The 22,659-nt window shown below is 39.9% G+C and overlaps 1 protein-coding gene across 1 annotated transcript in view; it reads right to left on the reverse strand.

The window, feature by feature from the left end:
• DNAH9 (dynein axonemal heavy chain 9) overlaps positions 1 to 22,659 on the reverse strand; it is a 3,419,770-nt gene that overhangs the window by 1,518,097 nt on the left and 1,879,014 nt on the right. The window contains exon 36 of the mRNA XM_044069722.1: positions 3,654 to 3,828. Coding sequence (XP_043925657.1) covers positions 3,654 to 3,828 — 175 coding nt within the window. The remainder of the gene's footprint in view (positions 1 to 3,653; positions 3,829 to 22,659) is intronic.

Consider the following 22,659-nt stretch of genomic DNA (forward strand, 5'->3'; position numbering starts at 1 on the left):
AGTAAATGTATAAATAACTAAAGAAGAAACAATATCAAGTAGTTTTGTGTCTTTCGGCTTTTCCCGGTTAGGGGTCGCCACAGCGGAACTCCAGTCCGCTAATGATTGGTAGTTGATTTTTACATGCCGAGTTACCAGCCCTGACGCACAACCTTCAACGAAAGTACGCCCATTCACGCATGTCTCCACGCAGAAGACACTCTAGCTGAGCTTCGAACCGGACAGCGTCTTACTATGAGACTACAACGCTACCGCAGCACCATCACCGCGGATTAAACAATATCAAGTAGTAAATACAAATATTAAAAAAGACCAAAGTACAGGCATTATCAAGTAAATTACAATGTTTGTCTTTTTGGCATTTCCTGGTTAGGGGTCGCCACAGCAGAACTCCGGTCCGCTAATGATTGGCAGTCGATTTTTTTTTTTATGGTGCCAAGTTGCCAGCCAGACACCCAACCTTCAGCGAAGGCATGCCCATTTACACATGTCTTTTGGAGGCCAGTAGACCACGGGGAGGACATGCAGACTCCACACAGAAGGCACTCCAGCCGAGAATCGAACAGGAGAACCTCTTGCTGTGAGGCAACAACGCTACCGCTGTACCACCGCGGATATCAAGTAAATTACAATATACATGGTCAACCATCATTCACTTACAAATTTATAATTGGAAATTATGCTAGCTGCCAACTTTGGGAAGGGCAATTCAAGCATTTGCACATGGATTGTTGAAGTAGGAATTTTCTTTAATTAAGCTAAGAAGTCTGAGAAGTTAAGTTCTTCAAGGTTGGAGATGAGTGGTATTCACAGTTTATGGAAAAGTTTGGCTATTAGTGTCATGTCATTTATTCAGTGGGGTAAGTAATGAAAATCGTGTGTGAGGGAAGAAGCTTGCACAGTAATCTGAGGTACAAAGTGTAAATCAGCCAGTTAGGAATGGCAAAGAAATGTGATTAATTAGTTTACCGGTTAATGATCCAAGCAGTAGGACTGATCTATGCTAGACCAGGAAACATTTAGCTTTGAAGGACAGAGCAGTGCAGTTACTCTCTCTCTCTCTGGGTAGTTAAGGAGATAAAGCTGCAGCTATTACTGAAAGTGGCTTGCAGGGAGACTAGGCTCTTTTCAGAAACAGCTGAGATTCTAAGCTGACTGTATTCAAATTGTGCCAATAGTACCCATCTCACAATTGCCATCCTGCCTTCTACTACAGAAAGTATAAGTTCCCCTAAAGGGGCTTTTGATTTCTTCAAGTACTATGCCAGTTCTTGGGCAGTGATACTAGCTTCTGATAATTCCAAAGAATATTGTCTTTGTTTTTTATAGCATTTAGTAATAGTCTATATTCCATGAACCACTGTAAGAGTAAATTAATGTCAGTTTCTAATTGTTTCTTGATAATGGAATGAGAATGGCTAGAATGGTAAATTACTATGTCACAGGCATAGAGGATCATTGGTGGGTTAAGGCAGGTCAGCAGGGAGTTCACTGATAAAAAAAGGATATAATATAGAACCCCCTGGTTAAATAGGAACATTGAAATGATGGTGGATCCTATTTAAACTCTGAAGTCTATATTGTTGAGAAAATAAGCAAGCCAAGGAAATCCACTGGTTACTGACCCCCTGATGAAAGAAGAGAGTAACCAGGTGGAGTGGAATAATATGCCAAAGGTGGTTATCACAGCACAGTTGGGTTCATTGACACTTCTGATAATGTGCTAATGTGTGGAAAAAGAAAGTTGGATATTAATGATTGCTCCCCACCCTTTGTGAAACAAGAAAAAATGTTACAGACTTTTCATTTGGTGCTTAATATGTCTTATGGACTTGGAAATCATAATAAGTATGGCTACACAAAATGTTTCCTTCACTCCTAGTGTAATGTTGAGGGGAGAACACAGGGATGAATGTGGTCAAGCAGGGGTATGAAACAAGCAGGAAGTTAAAGAAAATACAAGTAATGATTTATGTAAGGGTGGCTGTAAGACTAATTGAACTTTAACTGCGGAAAATAAAAAGACACCACTGGCTGCATCACTAATAACATGAGTAATGATATATGCAAGGGTACATGTAAGACTGAATCAGTATTAAATGCTGAAATTAAAAAGACACCAGTGGCTGCATCGCTAATAACATGAGTAATGATATATGCAAGGATACATGTAAGACTGAATGAGTATTAAATGCTGAAATTAAAAGGACATCAGTGGACAGGTCAGATGATGAAGAAAATAAAGTGAACTAGAGAAAAAGAGTGTTTATAAGGAAAGAGTATCTTAGGTCGTCATCGGGGGGGGGGGGGGGAGTACATACACAATGTCTTAGGACAATATAACAGGTAAAGTTTGCCTGTTTAGCCAAAGTAGAAGTAAAGCATCACAAATGACTAGGTGGGTGATTATAACAGCTAACAGTCTACTGATGACAACAGATATTTACAGGAAGATATTAATGTATGCACATGCATTTCTCAGAGATCCATTTAGATTTTCTTATGTGATTTAATATGCACTTTTGTCATCTGAGATATTGCCTTTTGCCTAAGCTGTGGCTGAAGACAAACACCAGCTCACCTACTCAAACGACCAGACAAATAAAGAAATTCTAACAGCTCAGGAACTAAGCCACTAAAATGTCATGTCTAATGATCTGCACTGGTATTATCATTCATTCCTACTGCTGTAGGTTGAACAAGTAAATGGGTGATACTACAAATAACCATGTATAAGAAGCTAGTTCTGTCCTGCACCAGACTGTGTTGCACCTACATATGGAGTACACCTCATCACACTATGATTTCCAATGGAGCTGCATTCTTGGCAAATGTTAGGCAGCTTTACTGAAGTACCAGAGGAACTTTCTCCATATACTGATTATTAATGACATGTTATTAACATCCCATACTCTGGCAACAGAAAATAGGAAGAACGGCTGCTGGTGGTAGGTGGGCATCATTTATGTATTATGGAAGTAGACCCAGGGCCAAGCTGATCAAAACAATGACTGCATGCCCATGCCAGTTTGAATGCCAAGCCTTCTCCTTCACTGATATGCTGAAACTTCAGTCTGATATCTGGACATAGCAAGCAGACTTTGCAAAGAGCAGAGCATGTTATGTCACATGTGTTACAGAAGTAAACAGAAAACAATACCACTTTAAAAGATGACCATTACAGGAGATAGAAGAAGGTATCAGACTTAGTATGAGCATTACCTTGAAGATGATGGTAAAATACTTATGAAAATACTGTCATCCTAGAAGAAAATATTATAGATGAGTGAAGGATGCTGCAAATCTTATAAGATGACTCCATCTGGATAAAAAATATAACCTAAGGTATTGGATACATGCAGATGAAATACATTTTAATGACCTAACAGCACTTCTGTTGTTGTATTAAGCCAACTATTTAACTAATGTAATTGTTGCTTTGCTAACTACAATGTTTTAATAACTTGAGCATGGTTTTTCAAGATTATATATAATGAAATGTTCAATTTCAGCTGTATAATTGCAATAAAAATATTATAAGAAGGTGAACGTAAAGATCCAACACAAAGACACCTTTTCCACAAGCAACACAAATGGTATTTTATTTTAACAAATCTCTAAAAGGGAAACAATATCTAATTCTAAACACTAACCTGATCCTGGAACATTGCTCCTCCAAAAGCCCAGATGGCAGCAAACACAAAGTAAAGTTCGTAGAGCTCCTTGGGGCAATCAGGGGGTGTGTTTTCCTTGGTCAGCAGACATTCTAGGAGATAACACAGCATCTGCACCATACTTTGTTCTGGGATGGGGATAATTTTCTTAAATCTAGGGATATATTTTCAAAGAATCATGCTTACAAAATTCTGAATGGAAGGTTATTCAATGTAACTGCAAGCATTTAACAGATGTTATAAATATGCATTTAAAACAAAGCTGATGATGCTAGAGAGGCAAAAAAGACAAACAGTTTCACTTAGTAAAAGGTAAAGATTTACAGTTAACAAATTAAAACCATTACCCTAAATGCCCAGACTAAAAATAAAATTCATTACATCCTACAACTATTGCATAATCTTGTGTATATTACTTGGAATATCCTTGTTAAACCAAATCTTTCTGGATCAGTTTGGAAATGTTTACTCTGAGACTGTCAGTGCAGGGCAGACCAGTGCAGAGACAATTAACGCAAATTCTAAAACTAACAATAAATTGAAAGAGAGCTATGAACCTTACCCAAAACAGTAAAATACAAAAACTTTTGAGGTCACAGAAATACTGTAAGGGGATCAAATATAAATCAAATGAGAAACTATAAGTCATGGTTTTATAAAGCAGGGTCAACATCTTTTAATATCACATATTTTCATGATCCCACAGTCTCTGTGCTTGTTTCTTTTCCAAACTGATGCGAATTCAATTAACTTCACTGTGCTCCCACTGAATTATGTCAGCTTGTCATTTTCTATAAAATACTTTAGGAAGTCTGTATTATACATGCAAAGCAGACTATTAATTATGATCCTTTTGTGGAACAGAAGTTGAAACCTAAGCATAAAATGCAGATTTTAAATAGCTTAAAATATATTTGCTTACAACTCAGTTCTTTAAGACTGAAATTAAAGTGGCAATATTAATGAAACCTGAACAATTACTTTTTTTACTTATTAAGGAAGCATGCATATGCTCATAACACATCAAAAAGGTACAGCTGGAAAATTTTATATATATAAACTCCACAGTTGTATTCTTAGAAAAACAGGCATGATACGGAGATCAGAAAATGAATTTTGGAATAGCCACTAAGTTTTGCATAAAGAAATTTAATGAACTTAATTTTCTAATTAATACCCAACAAGACTACAAAATGATATCTACAGTATGACAACATTGTGCAGAAATATAATTTTTTGCATTCACTTAAATGTTAATTATGAGCATGCAATTTGTGAAGCATACACAAAGAAAGCATCTATGTGCTACTTCTGTATTCACTGTCAAATCAAGACATTACCCTGTGACCTACACAGACGAATTTGTGAAAAACAGAAAATTCATTTCAGAACAATACACTTCTTTAATAGCATTTTGCATGCAACACCCGCATTTGCAAAATTCTAAGCCAGTATGTTTAAGAAGTTTTTATTGTATTTTCTTTAAATGAGAGCCAGGATTCATCCCACTGGGCAGGCATTGTGAATACATGAATAACTGTGTCAATACATGCCATCATCTGCCACTTTTATAAGCAGCATCAGACAGGTACATTTTACTGGATAACATGAAACCACACAACATGATGCAAGTCAAACTACATTTCATGAATGGTTTCCAATCTTTTTTTATAACTTAAGCCATTATCTGTGACTCCAATGGACAGGTTTCCTCATTTACGAAAACTGAATAATTAAAAGCATTACATAAGATGTGACTAACACAGATGTTACATTAACTATAAATAACTGCAACAAAGGCAACTTTAATTGGGAAAGCAATCAAAATATAAACTGCATATGGACACGTTTTCTTGTGTGAAACTAGGATTGAAATATCTATCACTAGACCTGGGGAGCAAATTTAAAAACCATGTTCCAAAAAAATTGTATTGTCTTCCATTTTCCATCTAACAAATTCTACCAAGCCAAGAACTTAGCAGGAGACAACTCTAATTAAATGCTGTAGCTAGCTGCTACTGTATTTTTAGTATAAAGTATCTCACTGTTTCCTAAATGTTAACTCGCTGCCTCTTCCCTACTCCTAAATGTATACCTGTACAGCCTTTACTAAATTTATGCCATGGATAATAAAATCTTTCTTTGAAAATGAAGGCATATTGTCTCATAATCTTAACACTGACAGTAATCATTTAGAAAGCATTGGTCCTGTCTGTAGCATCCTGACCAGCACTCTGAATGTGTATGCCTAGGAACACTAACCTTTCTATGGTCTGCATCTGTTACAAAAGCAGAAGTGAAATCTACCTTTGACATCTCAGCTCATAAACCTTGTGTTTTCGCTGCCCTTAAGTTGTGCACAATAAGCCCACCAGACATGATGAAATGAGGAGACATATCTCCAAAGGGTTGTGTGTGACTCAGTGAACATATCTTAGCACACGCCATATAACAGTGGATGTAGCTTTTGGTGGTAGGTCCCATGACTTTGGCAGAGCTCCATCTGACTTTATAGTGTTGGTTAGAATTATAGGAAGGTCCATAAAATAAAAGAACCAACCACAGACGTCTAAGACAAAATTCAGGAAAAAGCCCCTCCCCTCTCCCCAGGATGTCACACTAACACATTACCCTGATGTAAGATTCTCAGCTTGGTACAAGAGATGGAATATTATCATCACTGGCAAGAAACTGTTATAGCTGCCATGCAACATGTTTTTAAGCAGAAAGTATTCAGTGCAGAATTCTCAGGTAATAACCCCACACCCTAAGTTTTTCAAGTTCAGAAAAGAGCTATGTGAATTTGTAGTGGGAGGCAACATGCAAAAACACATTTATGCAAACCGTACAAGTCAAACATAACATGTTAATTTCAAGAAAAAATTGTGCACACTTGCTAAGAGTAATGCAGCAGTATGTCATCTCAATAGTTAACAAATACTACTCAGAACAGACACCAAACTTAATTTAGAAGGTGGAGATAGCACAAGCTGAAGATATTAAATCTCAACAATGAGAAATATATTTGAGTGCTGGCACTTTAAGATTTGCAAAACTATGTTCAACACTTAGCTCTATACAAAAGTTTCTTGACATAGCTGGCAGCTAACTTTCGTTTTTTACACTTTGTACAAAGAACTTTCTGACATTTGCCGTTTCATAGTTGCACAATACTTGGTGGACAACAACAGTAAAAGAGGCATGTAATACAAGTGGTGGGCATGCTCCGTCACTCACTGTTACAAGCAGTGAAGCTTTCAAAGGACTTACATGATGTAAGAGAAGGAAAACATCTGTGACAAAGCATGCCCAGGTTATGGGTCCAGTCCTTCCACAAGCTTTAGTAACCAATAAATGCACTGGGTCTTATAACTTGAGAATGTCTTCTGTTGACAGCCTTCCAATTCAGCTTACTGATAGGCAGAGTGGAAACTTAATTCTTCAGACACATGACAGACATCAGCTAGCCCAGTTTTAAGAGGGCAAAACAATTATGTTACAAAGTGGCCACCACCAAGAAAGACATTTGTCTTGTATGCAAGTCTCTAATGATCTTACTTATCTTTTTTGTCAGATCTAGAGAATAACTTAATTAATATTGCAGTATGCTGCAGTATTCATTACTCTTGGGAAAAGTACAAAAGCTACTGGAAATTATGGGAGGAGGAGGGCACAGAAGAACCTTCCACAAACCCATGAAGGACAGCCCTAGTAAAACCTGTGGTGGCCATAGAAATGACATCTGGCTTGTAATGTTTGGTAAAAGTGTGCCCAGAAGATCAAGTAACAGCTCCTCAGATAAGTCTAGTATCCAGACCCTTGAAAAAAGCAACAGAAGAGGCCACTGCCCTAGCACAAAGAGCAAGAACAGAAGAGGAAAGCTGACTGCCATGAAAGAAAAGCAAAAAGAAATGGCCTTAAAAATCCAGCAGGAGATGGTTTGCTTAGACACCGCTAATTCCAATTTCCTTGTCTTGTCCAGGTAATATCTGAGCTGTCTATGTAATGAAGAATACATGCTGGAGGGATAGGTTCCTGACCCAGAGACTCCCCAGACTCTGGAATAGACTGCCCATACATGTCAATCAGAGCGCCTCCTTGGCCCTACTCAAAAGGAACCTTGACGACTGGATGGGAGACAGGAAATTCACCCTGGGGATCACATCAGTTGCCCTGCTAGACAGGGGTCCAGGGAAGTAAATATTGTGGGAAGAAATATCCAGGGAATTGTTATGGCTAGGCTTGTATAGTACCAACCTATGAACCTATGAATGGACTGATTCAAGGAGAAATAGTTAACCACTTTCGACATAAAATTAGGAATGGTGCAAAGGGACACCCTGTCGTTGTGAAAAAAAAAAAAAGGAGAAACTGTCATTAGAGTTTGAAGTTCAGAGAAACTCTTGGCAGAAGTAAATGCCACCAGCAATACAGTATTCTAAGTACAATGTTGTAGGGAAGAAGAAATGCAGGATCAAAAGCAAACTGAGTCAATTTCTCAAGAACAAATTTAAAACCCAAGAAAGAGAACAAGGCTTTCTTGGAGGCCAGATAGGAAGGATGCTTTTTAAAAATTGTTTGACTTCAAAACTGGAACCCCAAGGTGAATTCAGGGGCAGACAAGCTGAAATAGCTGACAAATGAATTTTGACAGATGAATATGCCAAACCAGAATTGAGTAACTCATACAAATAAGAAAGGACCATAAGAACCCCCACTAAAAAGGGTCCAGGTCATGCTTATGATACCAAATAAAAAACTTTCACCATTTAGTCACATATAATTTTCTAGTCACAGGTTTTCTATCCTCCTGAAAAACCTGAAGCACGTGCTCATAAAATTGGTGCCTGAAAGGAATCAAAACCCGATCACCCTAAATTTGAATTGAAGGGTGGACAAGTGAGGTTGAATGAGATATCCCTTGTCTTGTGTGAGAACTGAGATCCATCCTGTGAGGTAACTTATGATGACTGCCCCTGGCCAGATGAAACAGTAGGGGGAACCAGTGCTGTAAGGGCCAAAAAGGAGTCACCAGAAATATTATCAGCACGTCCCATATAATTTTAGATGCATATACAGAAACATCCCCATCTAAGAAAAAGACATGGCATCCACTTTCTAAGCCAGAGAGTTTGGCACTCTGGAATAGAAATAGGGAATTCTGTTCAGAGATGAGGCAAAAAAGATATACCTGAGGGGCACCCCACCAATGTATAATGTCCAGAAACCCTTCCCTGTAAAGCATCCATTCATGAGGATTTGTCCTGGACCTGCTCAAAGAGTTTGCCACCAGCTCTGATGGAATGTAAACTGCCCAAGGAACTAAGTGATGGTGGACAGCAAAATCCAAAGCCTGAACAGCCTGCTGGCAAAGAAGGTAATAATTTGTGCCCCTTTGCTTCTTGATGTACCACATGACTGTGGTATTGTCTGTTTGAGCCATTAGAGGACCTAGAACCCAAAGTGACTGAAAACTAGAACTGGAGCACTCATATCCTTGATGTTGATATGGTTGATCAGTTGTTGAGGGGACCAAAGATCCTGAACAATTAGGTTGTTGGAGGAAGCTCCTCAACTATAATTGGAAGCATATATGTACAGTTCTTGAGTAGGAAGAGGAACCTGAAAATCCAGACCTAGATTCAAGGGAAATCTGGTGAATCCACCAGCAGAGCTCAAGCTTGAGATATGGTACAAGACTTACCAGATACTCCAGAGGGTGAAAGTGCTGGAACCAAACAGTCCTGAAATGCTCTCATGTAGAGTTTGACAAAAGGAACCATAGGAATGCTGGATGCCAAGCATCCTAGGGTTTGGAGAAATTCCCTTGCAGGAATGACTGGTAGAGGAAGAAGAGGCTGGAAATAAGCAGTCAAAGAGAGGACCTTGGGAGGCAGGAGACAAGTCAACATTGGAGTGGTCTGAATCCAGCAATCCAAAAACACCTGGTCCTGAGAGGGAGTCAAAACTGACTTTTTGAAATTGAGGGTGGACTCCACATTATGCAGAAGCATAGTGAAGTGGAGACTGTGAAACAGGAGCTGGTGAGAGAGGGCTTGGAATAAAAGGTCCTCCAAATAAGGGAATATTTGAATTCCCTGAAGTCTGCAGAAGGCTGTCACAGGGGCCAGACTTTTCTTAAATACCCTTAGAGCTGCAAAAAGACCAAAAGGGGAAACAGAGAACTAATAATGAGAGAAAGAATTAGAGAAGTGTAAAAATAAAATTAAGAGACAATAAATAGGAATATGGAGGTAAGCATCTTTCAAATGCAAATATACTAGAAAGGCTTGAGGATGCAATAGAGGGAATAGTGTGAAGAAATAACATCCTGAAACAAGGGACTTTGATAAAGCTGTTGAGAAAAGACAGGTCTAGAATGTGCCTCCATGACCCTTCCTTCCTAGGAATAAGAAAAATTCTGGAATAGAAAACTGTTCTATGCTAAGGCGAGGGGACAGGTTGTATGGTTTCCTGTTTCACCAGATAACTCAGAACCAAAGGAAAATGATGGGACTGGCAAGGACGAGGCTGCAGAAAGCCAGTGAATGGATGAAGGGACTTTCAAGCCATAAAATAACCATTATGGATAAAGGAGAGTACCCCAGGCATCTGTGGTCATCTGTTGCCAAACAGGAAAAGGAGGAGCCAGGCTGATGGACAGAGGAATCTGGCTGAGGTGGAGGGGAGGCTGGATGTCAGATAGAGGCAGATTTATCAGGAAAAGAAGGTTTGAGCCTGTAGAACTCTGAGTGGGTTTGCCTGGGAAAGTTTGATTAAGAACTCTCTTACTCCTAGCTGGCTGTCTAGGCTACCTACAGACAAAAGAAAGTTTAGATGGATAATTCCTCTGGAACTTAGACACAGGGGAAGAAAGATTTGCTTGAGGTCCTGCATAACTTTACTCTTATCCTGAAGAGGTATAAACTATTCTGCAGTAGCAGTACCAAAGAGATTCTGGTTGGCTACAGGGGAATCTAAAATTTGGCCTTAATGCCTTCAGGTAAGGTTTGAAGGTGCAACCATGAGTATTCCCTCATGACAAATCCAGATGCAGCTGTCCTAGAAGACACCAATAACATCATAACTGCATTTAATGGAATGGCAAGCTGCCATCAGACAAAATCCTACCAAGCTAGGAGAGAACAGCCAGGACATATCTAGTCATGTTGGTCTGGTAATTAATGACCCTAAAGGCCAAAATATCAGTATTATACACTTTTTTCCTAATATTTCTCCACAATATAGCTGTCCTTGTTAGAAGGTGAAAACTTGGAAGGGGATAGCAGTTTGGATGGCATATCTGTGAACATGGAAACAACAGCAGGATCAGGAAGGACTTTTGTACAAATTCTTATGATCCTCAGGGGCTTTATAAAATCTGTCTGGTTTTATAGGGACTGCAGGCTGAGAGTCAGGAGCCTGAGAAGCTGCTGGTGAAAATGTACCCAAAAGGGCCGCTTAAACAGGAGGGACTGTAGAAGGTCGGGGGGGGGGGGTCTATTTTGCAAGAGTTCATAATATCTCTTTTGAACATTTTGCAAGAGTTCATAATATCTCTTTTGAACATCAGAAACCTGGGAATAATCCCAATTAAAGTGTTTCATCATTCACACCACTGTATCCCCAAAAGATAAATCCTCAGAAGGAGAATCAGAGGACTGTAAATCTTCTTCATCATACCTTTAGGTGAGAGGATAGTGGATCTGGGAGGAATATGCCAAAGGTTCTTCATCATAATGTAACTCTTCATCAGAAGAATCAGAATCCCTAGGCCTTCTAGAGAGAGTGTAAGTCCAGGGAGCATAATCAGGGACAGACAAGCATTGTGGGGGTTTCAGAGCCATAAGGGAATTGGACAACCCTGAGTAAAGTCCTGCCACTCTTTGAGGATTGTTACCCACAGAAGCCATGTTTGTGTTTTTTTTTTTTTTTTTTTTTAAAGGAATATCTGCTTTAACAAATTTAGGAGGTTCAAACCTCTGCCTAAACTCAATGAGGGCACTGGGAACCTCTTCCAAAAGTAATACTTGGGGAATCTCCCTAGGCCTTTTAGATATAATCAGCCATGGCTTCCCTCTACATCTTTACCAGATATATGCACTGCCTCAGCGGACATGTGGATAGACAGAGTCTATATTAAATCATTGAATGCTTAGAATAGTGAACAATGATTCATTGACTCCATGTAAGCAAAAGCTTACAAACTCGAATGCTTAGAACAGCAATTTTCCAAGGGAAAAAAATCGCTGTTCCAAAAAAAAAAAAAAAACTCTTAAAACATAACATAAATTTGGAGGTTTTGCCCCCACCCCCCCTACTTAAATATAACAACTCTGAGATCACACTACGGTGATGAAAACGGCAAAGTAACGGACGCGGCCAAGCAATTTTTTTCCCAGGGAAAGAATTTGCTTATATGCCACTTCATTTTGCCTTTTCATCTTTTCAAGTTCAACCAAGACACATTCGAAAGAATGCGCCTTCGGTCATCTAATAAGAACCTGATAGACAGCATCATGTTGGCCTCCAGCTTGGTCAGTGCAGAGTTAACCGACACTGGGACCAAAAGGTCCTTGTATTCTTTATCCAGCCCAGTGGGGAAGTCCAGTGGAGGCTGGACAGCAGCAGCAAGATCAGTACATGTGCATTTTTGGTATTTTTCTTAAGTGGTGGCTGAACATCGGGGTGAGCAGATTTGAACATGGTACTGAGTCAATAACGTCTAGTAATTATTTCCTAAATAAATAAAGAGGGACTGGAAAGCGACAGATGCTTGACAAATCTCTCACTGTTTATGGTTGTGACTAGTACTCAAAATGAAAGGTAAATTTCATGTCTATACTCATGGAGAACAAGCCTCCCACACTCACATTCTCCTTTCCTGGATAACATGAAAACAAACCATAAAGAAGAAGAACAAGAGAAAGGAAACCCAATGTGGCACTTATCTTTAGAAGTCTCGGCACATGAACCAATTCAGTGAATGGTGTACAGACCAAATTCAGGGGTAGTGTTCAGACTGGATAAAAAATGATCAGAGGATTTGACTCCACACATCACATATGTACCTTAGGCTTTGCACGTAGGACATATAACTGATGTATGATGTCTGGAAAGTGTAAGGATTTGGTATGCAGGCCAGACATTTGGCCATCCATGGCAGGATATCCCAAGAGTAAAGAATACTGCAGCAGTGATAAAGAATGACATGTAATGAAACATCAAAGTCTGTATGAGATCTCTCAGGGTTAAAATTATTTCATATTATAAACTGGACAGCTAATGAGGCAACACAGTCCTACAGAACACAAGGGTTCAAATCACGTTTTCGAACACTGTCTTTTGAAGTTGCCATTGTTCACACTACAAATTCATCATTCAATAGAGAAAGTACTTAAAGTCTAGAGAGCCCACTTTCCTCTGAAAAAGAACAGGTTCAGACTTCATTCAGGTGTATGTCCTTTCGAATTGTGTCCTGCATAAAATCAGCATTTTTAAATGTTGTGCCTTTGTGATCTTATGAAACAATTGACTGCATATTTTTCATATTTGTCTCTGATTATAGATGATAAAGCAAGCGTTTCAGGCTGTGTGTGCAAAAAAAAAAAAAAAACAACACTGTCACTGGTTTGTGAAATCCAACATGGTCAAATACAGCCCTGAACTGATTTCTACACAGATTTCTGATTAAACTGAATGGAAGATGGAGCACACATGATGGCTCCTAGGAGCATGTATGGAGAAGGTTGCTATTAGTATAGTGCTCCAGGAAACTGAACTTTTCTGGCAGCAAACATTCCTCCTAGGTACAACTTCATGTACACAAGGTGTCAGGTCTCAGATAAACTGCCAGTTCTAGTGGATCAACCCTTTACATTGTCTAAAAACACTGTGTTGGATATACATATTTATATACGAGTCTTTGTCTATATTAATGAGAAAATCATTCACAATGTTATCTTCAAAAATTTACAGATGCTAGAGATGTTTTGACTGTTGAATTCCAAATGTACAGATAAATAGGGCTGAAAATAATTTTCTTATCATAGAACTTAGACTGAAACTGGTTCTGAACCACCATTACCTGGATAAACAGAAGTGAGCCATTAGGTTTAGTAATCTTCTTTTTCTTCTTTCAGCTTTTCCTGGTTAGGGGTCACCACAGCAGATCACCTGTCCGCTCATGATTGGCAGTGGAGTTTTACAGTGTCAAGTTGCCAGCCTGATGCCCAACTTTCCACAGAAGGCACACACACGCACTCACACCTAGGGCCAATTTAGAGAAAAAAGTCAGGCTTTATTTCCTCAGCCATTGAGGGATGTACTTTCAAAACAAGTCACTTCCTTTTGCTTGTTCATCTTGCTTCTTTTTTTGAGTCTTCTTTTGAGGTGTCCCTACATCGACTCTTGTTGATAATGGTGATACCTTGGCTGTTTAAAATCTTATCCAAATTTTCCATAGCTTTCATTCAAAAAAGCAAAGTGTTTATTTATTGATTTATTTTGTAGGTCCAATCACAATCTACAGAGATCTTTGAATCCATGAAAAGAAAATCTACCACTGTGTCCACATCTTCCCCATCTATTTGCAGACAAGCAATAAGTGTAAATGATACAATTTTAGATTTTTTATGTGGAACAAACAAGCTTTTATGCCTTCTTTTTCAGACCTTCATCAATAGGCTCTTCAACTCTTCCTCACCTTCAATCATTAGAGTAGTATCATCTGTGTTTCTGAGGTTGTTAGCATTTAATATTTCTCCCAGCAATTTTGATTCCAGTATCTGATTCGATTAATGCAGGATTCTGAATGAGATAATTTTGCTGTCTTGTTTTTACCCTCTATGGCTTATATCTCATGACTTTTTGTGCTTGATCTTCTGTGTCAAAGTGGCTTTCACTTTTCTATAGTCAGTGATGGAGCACCTTCTCCTGTTGCTTGAATGAAACTTTTGATGGGCTGTTTAAATGCATGTTTTCTGGCATCCATCCATCCTCAACCCCTTTTCACATTTTTATACATTCTGGGATCACTTTACTCAATTTTGAAAAAGCTTTCGACTTCTAAACATTTGAATGCATACATTTTGGTTTATAATCAAAAATGCGAAGAGCCAACTACTGTCCGATTAAGTATAAATCTGAACCTACTTCTAAAAGTTTTTTGGTAGTTGCAGCTATCTCCTGAATGCAGCATTTCACTTTATTTAACTACACTGATATTGTGCTGAGCTGTTGTCTGGAAGGTAGCAGGTATACATGCTATATACTGCGGTTAGTGCTTAGAGTACGAAAGAAACAAATTATACCCCTCCCCCTCCTTTCTTCCAGGGACATATCCCCTATATACAGAGCTCTTCTTACAATGATTCTGTTAACCTACATCTCTTATCTACAGTGTTCAAAACTTATCTCCCAAACATCCCACAGTATTCACTTACAGCTATACTAGAAGCTATCAGGCTACTAATGTTGGTGTGTTTTACCCAAATGTTTGCTTCTTAAGTAGGCTGCCTGAGTGGAGGCAATGGAGTTGTTAGGTAGGGTACCTTGAGGGCAAGAGGGATTAATTAAAGCAAACATTTAACATCTTCTTCTAGCTCTCCCCACTGATTTTTCAATTTACTTTGGCGATGAATCTCTTTATACAAGCTTATTCAAAATCTTTTTTTTTTTCAAAATATCCCCTTACTACAGTTGGAAAAGTTGTTTACTCATCTTTCTTCCACTAAATACATTTCAGTTTGATTGTACTCTTATCTTTTTATAACAACTGGATTCTTTTTACAATAAAGTTTAAGTCATCTAAATTTGTAAAGCAAAGCAATCTTAGACATATTCCCAGCAGAGTACTTAAAACACAAGTGACAGTGAACTCATCTTTGGACTAAATCCCTGTTCCACTTCATCTGTGAAATCTTCCAAATATGTTCTGGTTTATTGAAGCTTTATACTAATCAAAATCTTGAAAGCTTCTGCAACAAACGAAATTTCTCCAAAGGCAGGATTCTTATACATAATCCTGATGTTACATTTCTGAATCCAGAATGAAAGCTAACACATTACCCTAGAGTTGTTAGATTATCAATCAGTTTTTCAGAAGTGACTATACTGATTTAAGTTTAGAGACGAGACACGCATATGCCTATAGGAAGACAAAGTCTTTGGTCATAAAATGAATCATTATTATTATTTACTACTGCATTCTATGCCTCTTGCTCATTTTTTCATTGTACTAAGCATAGTAAATCTTTTATAAAATATGTTTTCTTGTATATCACATGCCCTTCCATATCACTTTATGAACTCCGAGTTAGTGCTTTGTCTGCTCTTATGGTTTTACTTCTGCTATGTTTTACAATAAGTTCTTTATATAAGTGATCCCCTGCCAAGGATAGCCCTCCATCAGGCCAGTATATCAAACTCTTTAGATCTTATAGGTGCTGAATATCACATGAATGCTCCCTGTGTAAGGTGTAGAGCATAAAGGGTAAGGTACAGGTGCAAGTGCTCAGAATTTTTTTGTCAACAGTCTGAATGCCATTATCAAACATCAGTTTGAGTGCTGTTACCAAGCCATATTCAAATAATTGCTCCATTAGAGTTTCTTCTCTACCTTTTTTCATTATTGTAGTCTACTTGTGTTCATGTCATCCAAGAAGGGACGATGTCAGTGTGTGAGGTAGATTCTCCATAAAAACCATCACAACCAGTGCCTTTTTTGCTTAGGCACTTCCCATGACCATATGCAGTGCTCTATCTGTCAGTCATTTCTCCCCAAGAACCAACATAATCACTCATCTTCTTTATCCATATATCTTGAGAACCAGTGACTTAAGCTGTTGGCTCAGGGTGCAGTGCAGAATCCTCTCATCCTGAGAGTCAACTGTCTACTAAGAAGGGAAGAAAGACCAGGCCTGATCCAGTTGCTGTCCAGCCTCCCCTCAGATACTTTTCTAGAATCTAATGAAGGCCCTGAAGACCATCTGGTGCTTGCTTCAGATTATTCTACCACACCACCATTGAAGGCTTGCATGAGTTCAGATTTTTACATGTCTCTGGAGGCTTTTCAAAGGCCTCTGCCAGAAGTTGAGGGGAAACCTCAGCTGATTATTTCTTAGGGACCAAAGGTGGTTCCTCAGATTTTAGTGACGAAAGAGATTCTTACTATGATTATCAAATCTCATCAAAGCTCTGAAATGGCAAGAGTCCTCTGAGCTCTTGAAAAAACAAAAAAAAAATAAACATATTACCCCTGTTGTTACAAATATCCAAATTGAATGGAAGTATTTTACTCAGGGTCTGTTCAATGCTTTGATGGCCTTGAAGCCTCCTGAAGGGGTTGCAGTCCCTGCTCCTTCCTGGTCTTCCATTCCTGTTAAGAGGCATAGGGAATTGGATTCCTCAGGTGAAGACTTGCACTCTAGGGAGAAATCCCTAGCTTCCTTCTCTTAAATTCCTTCCCCTCTAGAATATGGTTCAGAAGAAGAGGATTTTTTTAAGCCCAGGACCCCCCCCCCCCAGAAGAATTATCCTTTGTAGATAATATTCCTTGTATGGTGGAATACTTTAAATGGGATTGATCCTAGGTCTCTGGAATTCAAAAAAAAGGTATTACAAGCTTTTACAAATGGAGTCTATTAAGCTATCATCTCTAACTCCTGTTTTGGGCAGCCCTTTTAGAAGAAAACTGACAGGTTCTAAAAGGTGCCTGAGGATTGCAAATGTTCGTATAAGTGCCTTTCTGCTGATCCTTTGGTGATTTCAGTTTCCTCTGATAAGCCTCTAAGCTTTTCCCATCTACTAAGCTCCTTCCTTTCGATAAGGACAGTTGGGATATGGAACAGTTGGATATAAAGTATATACTGCTGCCACCTTGTCTTTTAGGGCCATTAATTACCAAACCCACATGACCAGGTATGTCGTTGCTTTTCCATCTCAGGTAGCTTTGGTGATCTCACACCTTCCTGATTCTGATGGAAAGCCTCAGCTCCTTCCCTACTTAAGTCCACTTTCTAAGTCACCCATCACTCCATAAAATGTAGCTATGATGCAGCTGATCCCTCTTCCTGGGCTGCTGCTTTTGGCTCTGTGAAGAAGCATTATTCTTGGTACACCTGCAGGCTTTACCTGAAAATATTAAAGCCAAGCTTTGGTATTCCCCACTGGATAACAAAAATCTCTTTGGGACTGCTGACCTGTTTAAGTCCTGCCAAGATAAGGGTAAGGTCTCTTAGTAACTCAAACATATTTAATCTCCCCTATCCCCAAATTCCAGAGGAATCACCCTTCTAAGTCCACATTTGTCTGCAGGGAGACTCGACAAACTCCCAAGGGTAAGAAAGGGTTTAAGCATATTCCTCCAGCTAAATCCACTTTTCATCTCAGAAGCCTTCTAGTCGGGACAAACCTCTCTCCATTTGACATTTAGCCTCCTCTTCTCCTCAGCTAGGCTACACTGTCTCCCTGCCTTTCTCTGTCCCTTCCAAACTGGCATCAGATCATCTCAGACTCCTGGGTACTGTTAATCATTTAGAAATCCCTTCCCCTCTTCTCAGGCATTCCACATCCTCCTCCAGAACAGCATCCTCATTCTTCACAAGTTTTGCAGTCCCTTTTGGATCAGTGCACCAATTCAGCCTATTCCACCCTCCCAAGTTGGAAAGGGGTTTTACTCCAGATGTTTTTTTGTTCCCCAGAAAAAGAGTACCTGGAGACCAATTCTAGATCTTTGTCTGCTCAACATCTTTCTCAAGGTCCATTCTTTCCAGATGATGTCTCTTCAGATCTTGTTTCCTCTTCTTCTCCCCAGGCCTTTTTGGTTTCTATGGACCTCAAGGATGCATATCTTTACATCCCCATTCATGCTATAATCAGGACATGTCTATGTTTCTCTGTTTCTTCCTCTCATTTGTAGTCATCTGCTCTGCCCTTTGGCCTTTCTACTTCCCCAAGGGTATTCACCACATGCCTTGCTGTCATCACTTTTTTGCAGGCTTAGAGGGCTACAGATTTTCCTCTGTCTGGATGACCTGCTCATTCAGGCTCCTCTCAGCAATCTATTGCTGGAACTCCACTTTGCCACTTGTCTTTTGCAAGGGATTCACCATAAATCTCAAGATATTGGTTCTGATGCCCTCCCAGGATAATATTTTTTGGGGGTTCAGGTTTCAGATTATCCCCATGTTGGCTTCTTCTCCTGCTTCCAAAGTTTTGTCTTTGACAACCTTTTTCCAGTTTCTCCTTCCTCTGTCCTCTTTTACAGCAAGGGAATTTCTCAGGGATCTGGGGTTTATGCCCTCCATCATTTCCATGCTTCTTCTCACCAGGTTTCATATGAGGAAGCTGCAATGGTAATCAGGGTGGCTTTAACACTGCCATTCTCTGCAGTCCCCTGTTCCTTTACTTCCAAGTCTCAAACTCGAGCTCAAGTGGTGGATTCAACAAATCTCTCTCAACCCAGGGGATACACTTTCAGGTCCCAATTCCTTCTCAAGAACTGTTTGTGGATGCCTCAGACTGAGGTGGGGGGCTTCTTGTGGCCCTCGTCCTGGCCTCCTCTTCAGAGGTCAGATCATATCAATGTAAAAGAGATGAGAGCACTGCATTTGATTCTGCAAGCTTTTCATTTCCTTTTCCACCAGGCTCCCTCAAAGTCTTCACAGGCAATACAACCATGATTTGGTATGTCAACAGGTGTGTGGGGGGGGGGGGGTTATGAGGTTCTATCTCCTTTGCAGATTAGCTCTTCAGGCATGGGATCTAGCTGCCAGGAATCAAGTGATCCTTCATGATGTTTACATTCCATCAGAGCACAATCTAGTGGAATCTGGTGGAAGACTCATTGGGCAGGTCCATAACACAGGCTCATGTATGGTTGCTTCATAGAGAGGTGTTTCTGGATATTGTTCATCAGTGGGGTTCCTCAGGTAGATCTTTTTGCCTTCCCTCTGAACAGGTAACTCCCTGTATTCTGTTCAAGAATACCAAGTCCTCTGACTTGGAAAGTGAACACCCTGTCTTTCCCTTGGAAGGGAATATTTCTGTATGCATTCCCCCTTCCTTTGTTACTATGAGTTCTGCACAAGATCAAGCAGGACTATCCAAAAATGTTGTTAGTAACTCCCTTTGGTTCCTGCTTCTCTATCACTTGGCCAGGGCAATTACCATAAGTTACCATACCCAGTGGATCTTCTCACAACAGACAAGGCAGCTGTTATCCATCCTCACCTGTCCAATCTTCAAATGGGTGATAGGGTTTTGATTATATTTAGGCACCTCTTTTTCTGAGGATGTGCTCTGGGATCTGCAGGAGGCCAGGAAATCCACTAAGAGACAATCATACATTTACAAATGGAAAATATTTTCTTTCTGGTGCCTCTCTCATCATCAGGATCCTCCCTCAGTAGGATTTCTCTGTACCTCTTTTATTTGGGTGATCTGTTCCATGCTGGATTGGTATATTCTTCACTTAAATCACACACCTTTTATCAATTTCTGCTTGTCTGCCTTTGAATCCTCCTTTGGCCTCTTGGTTTGAGGTCAAGCAGTTTCTTAAAAGTGTCCTTCATATCAGGCCTCCCAGGAACCATATTCTGCCTTCTTTGGAGCTTAATTTTGTACTTGAAAGGTTGACTAAACATGTGACTGTGAAAACAACACAAACTAATGACTGCTTTTTCTTCAGGGCTAGGACAGAGTCTATCCATGGAACGGAGATGGTCTCACATTGCAAGATATCTCCACCTTCCTACCAGACCCAAACCATTTGCCTTTGTCCAGTGCTGCAGCCAATTAGAATTCCCAGTACTCTTCTTTCTTGGTATGCTGGTTACTAGTACAGGAAATACTTGGAATAATGTTGTCTCTAACCCTGATCCTGACAGCCTTCTCTGCCACGACCAAGACCCTGCTTACTACTACCTCATTTGTCTCTATGCTCTCCCTGAAGACTATATCTTCCTGTGTCTTACCAAACCTAAACCTCATAGCTAATTACACTATAGACTAGTATCTCTTGTTTCCTTGCCAAACACCTTAATCTGTTTGATGACTGAGTCACCATTCACCAAACCTTTCTGTTCCCACACCATCTATTCTCTCCTGATTCCCTCACTGCTCCTTGTCACTACCCCTCATAAGTGAAACTATCCATTTCTGTCCAGCTCAGCCTTCTCATCTGTACTGGTCAGTTGCCGCCTTCCTTGCATAACATTCTCCTTTTTCATTCCTCCTACATTATTCACACAAGTCCTCCATATTGATTGTCCATGCTGACCTCCATCCCTTTAATTTCCCCTCATTCTCCTTGCATCATCTGCTTCTTCATGCTTCTCTCCATCTTTCTGCTAACCCCTCACTTCTCTGTTCTCACAGTGATTATCACTTTTCTGCCTTCCCCATTCTGTCTTCCCATGTGCTATGTCCTGCCTACCCCCCCTCAAGCTTTACCTGCCCACTCTGCACTCCTTTTCCCCTCTACCATGCTAATCATCTGTCTGCCTCACCCAAGTCTTGCTCTTGGCTCCCTGCCCCATCATTTCCACTCAGTTCCTGCCCCCTTCTCAGCTCCCATAACATTCACCTCAGCCTCCTTACCTTCCCCTCCTCCAGTGCTACCATTCCCCGATCCTTACCTTCACCTCCTCCAGTGATACTATTCCATCATCCTTACCTTCCCATCCTCCAGTAATACCATTCCCCGATCCTTACCTTCACCTCCTCCAGTGATACTATTCCATCATCCTTACCTTCCCATCCTCCAGTGATACCATTCCCGATCCTTACCTTCACCTCCTCCAGTGATACTATTCCATCATCCTTACCTTCCCATCCTCCAGTGATACCATTCCCCGATCCTTACCTTCACCTCCTCCAGTGATACTATTCCATCATCCTTACCTTCCCATCCTCCAGTGATACCATTCCCTGATGTGCCTCAGATTCCAGCATCACTTGCCTAACCATCTCTAATCTTTAGCTAAAGTGACAATCCCACCTGTACTTAATCCTTTCATGCCATCTAGAGAAGACCATCAGGAAGTGTTTAGAAAGAATGTCACAGAATTCTATGGTTTTATGCACAGTTCTATATCCAATTTGAATAAAGGATATTATAAAAGTAACAATATGACACTGATTAAATTACTTGAGTATGGTGACACTCCCAACCAAGCTGAAAACTGAAAAGAGCACATGTGATGCTGGTAGTGCAGGTTAGTGGAGGAGGTAATGACCCATGAGTAATTTACAGCAAGGTGATCAGGGTTCAAATCCCATAGCATACATTGTAATCCAAGAAAATGCAAAGTCCAAATCAATCCCCCTCCACCACAAATGCAGGTGTCCAAAGAAACCATTACCTGTTCAAAAAAAATTCCTACATGTAAACTAAATAAGGTATTATTAAAAGTAACTCATTTGGGAGTTATTAATGCTGATGGAAGATATCGGATATCTGCATTCTGACCCAACTTGGTGCAAATCGGAATGGGCTAACCTTTCTAGTACATTCTGGCCAGAATGTAAAAACCCTTCTTCAGGCAGCATGTCAGTAAATATACTTCTGGTTGAATGGCAACAGAGCCAGTGGTCAGTAACAAGAACCATGTCATAGATATTGTAGTATAAGCCCATCAATAAGCTATAACCATCTTTTCAGAAAATTAACCAAAAGGTTTGCTGCAGAGTGCAGTCAAACAATTTCAAGATTCCCATGCTGGGTTGTCTCAAATGTGGCTCTGCAATCATGAGGGAAGTTGACAAGATATGTGCTGCTGGAAGGATAGCTACTCTTTCTTTAGTATATCTCCCTGCTTAATGTTAAGAAAAATGTTGAACCAAAAATACTGATAATTTAAAGGGAATTATAATCTGTGTCAATTTAACTATCTCTGTTTAGTCTGTTGTATGGAAGGGGATCTGTAATTTACGGTAAGATGGGTCTTTCACAGTTTCTGACTGCATCTGGAAGAGTGATTAC

The sequence above is a fragment of the Protopterus annectens genome, chromosome 4.part0 (assembly GCF_019279795.1).
Source record: "Protopterus annectens isolate FY-2018-M chromosome 4.part0, PAN1.0, whole genome shotgun sequence".
Lineage (NCBI taxonomy): Eukaryota > Metazoa > Chordata > Ceratodontiformes > Protopteridae > Protopterus > Protopterus annectens.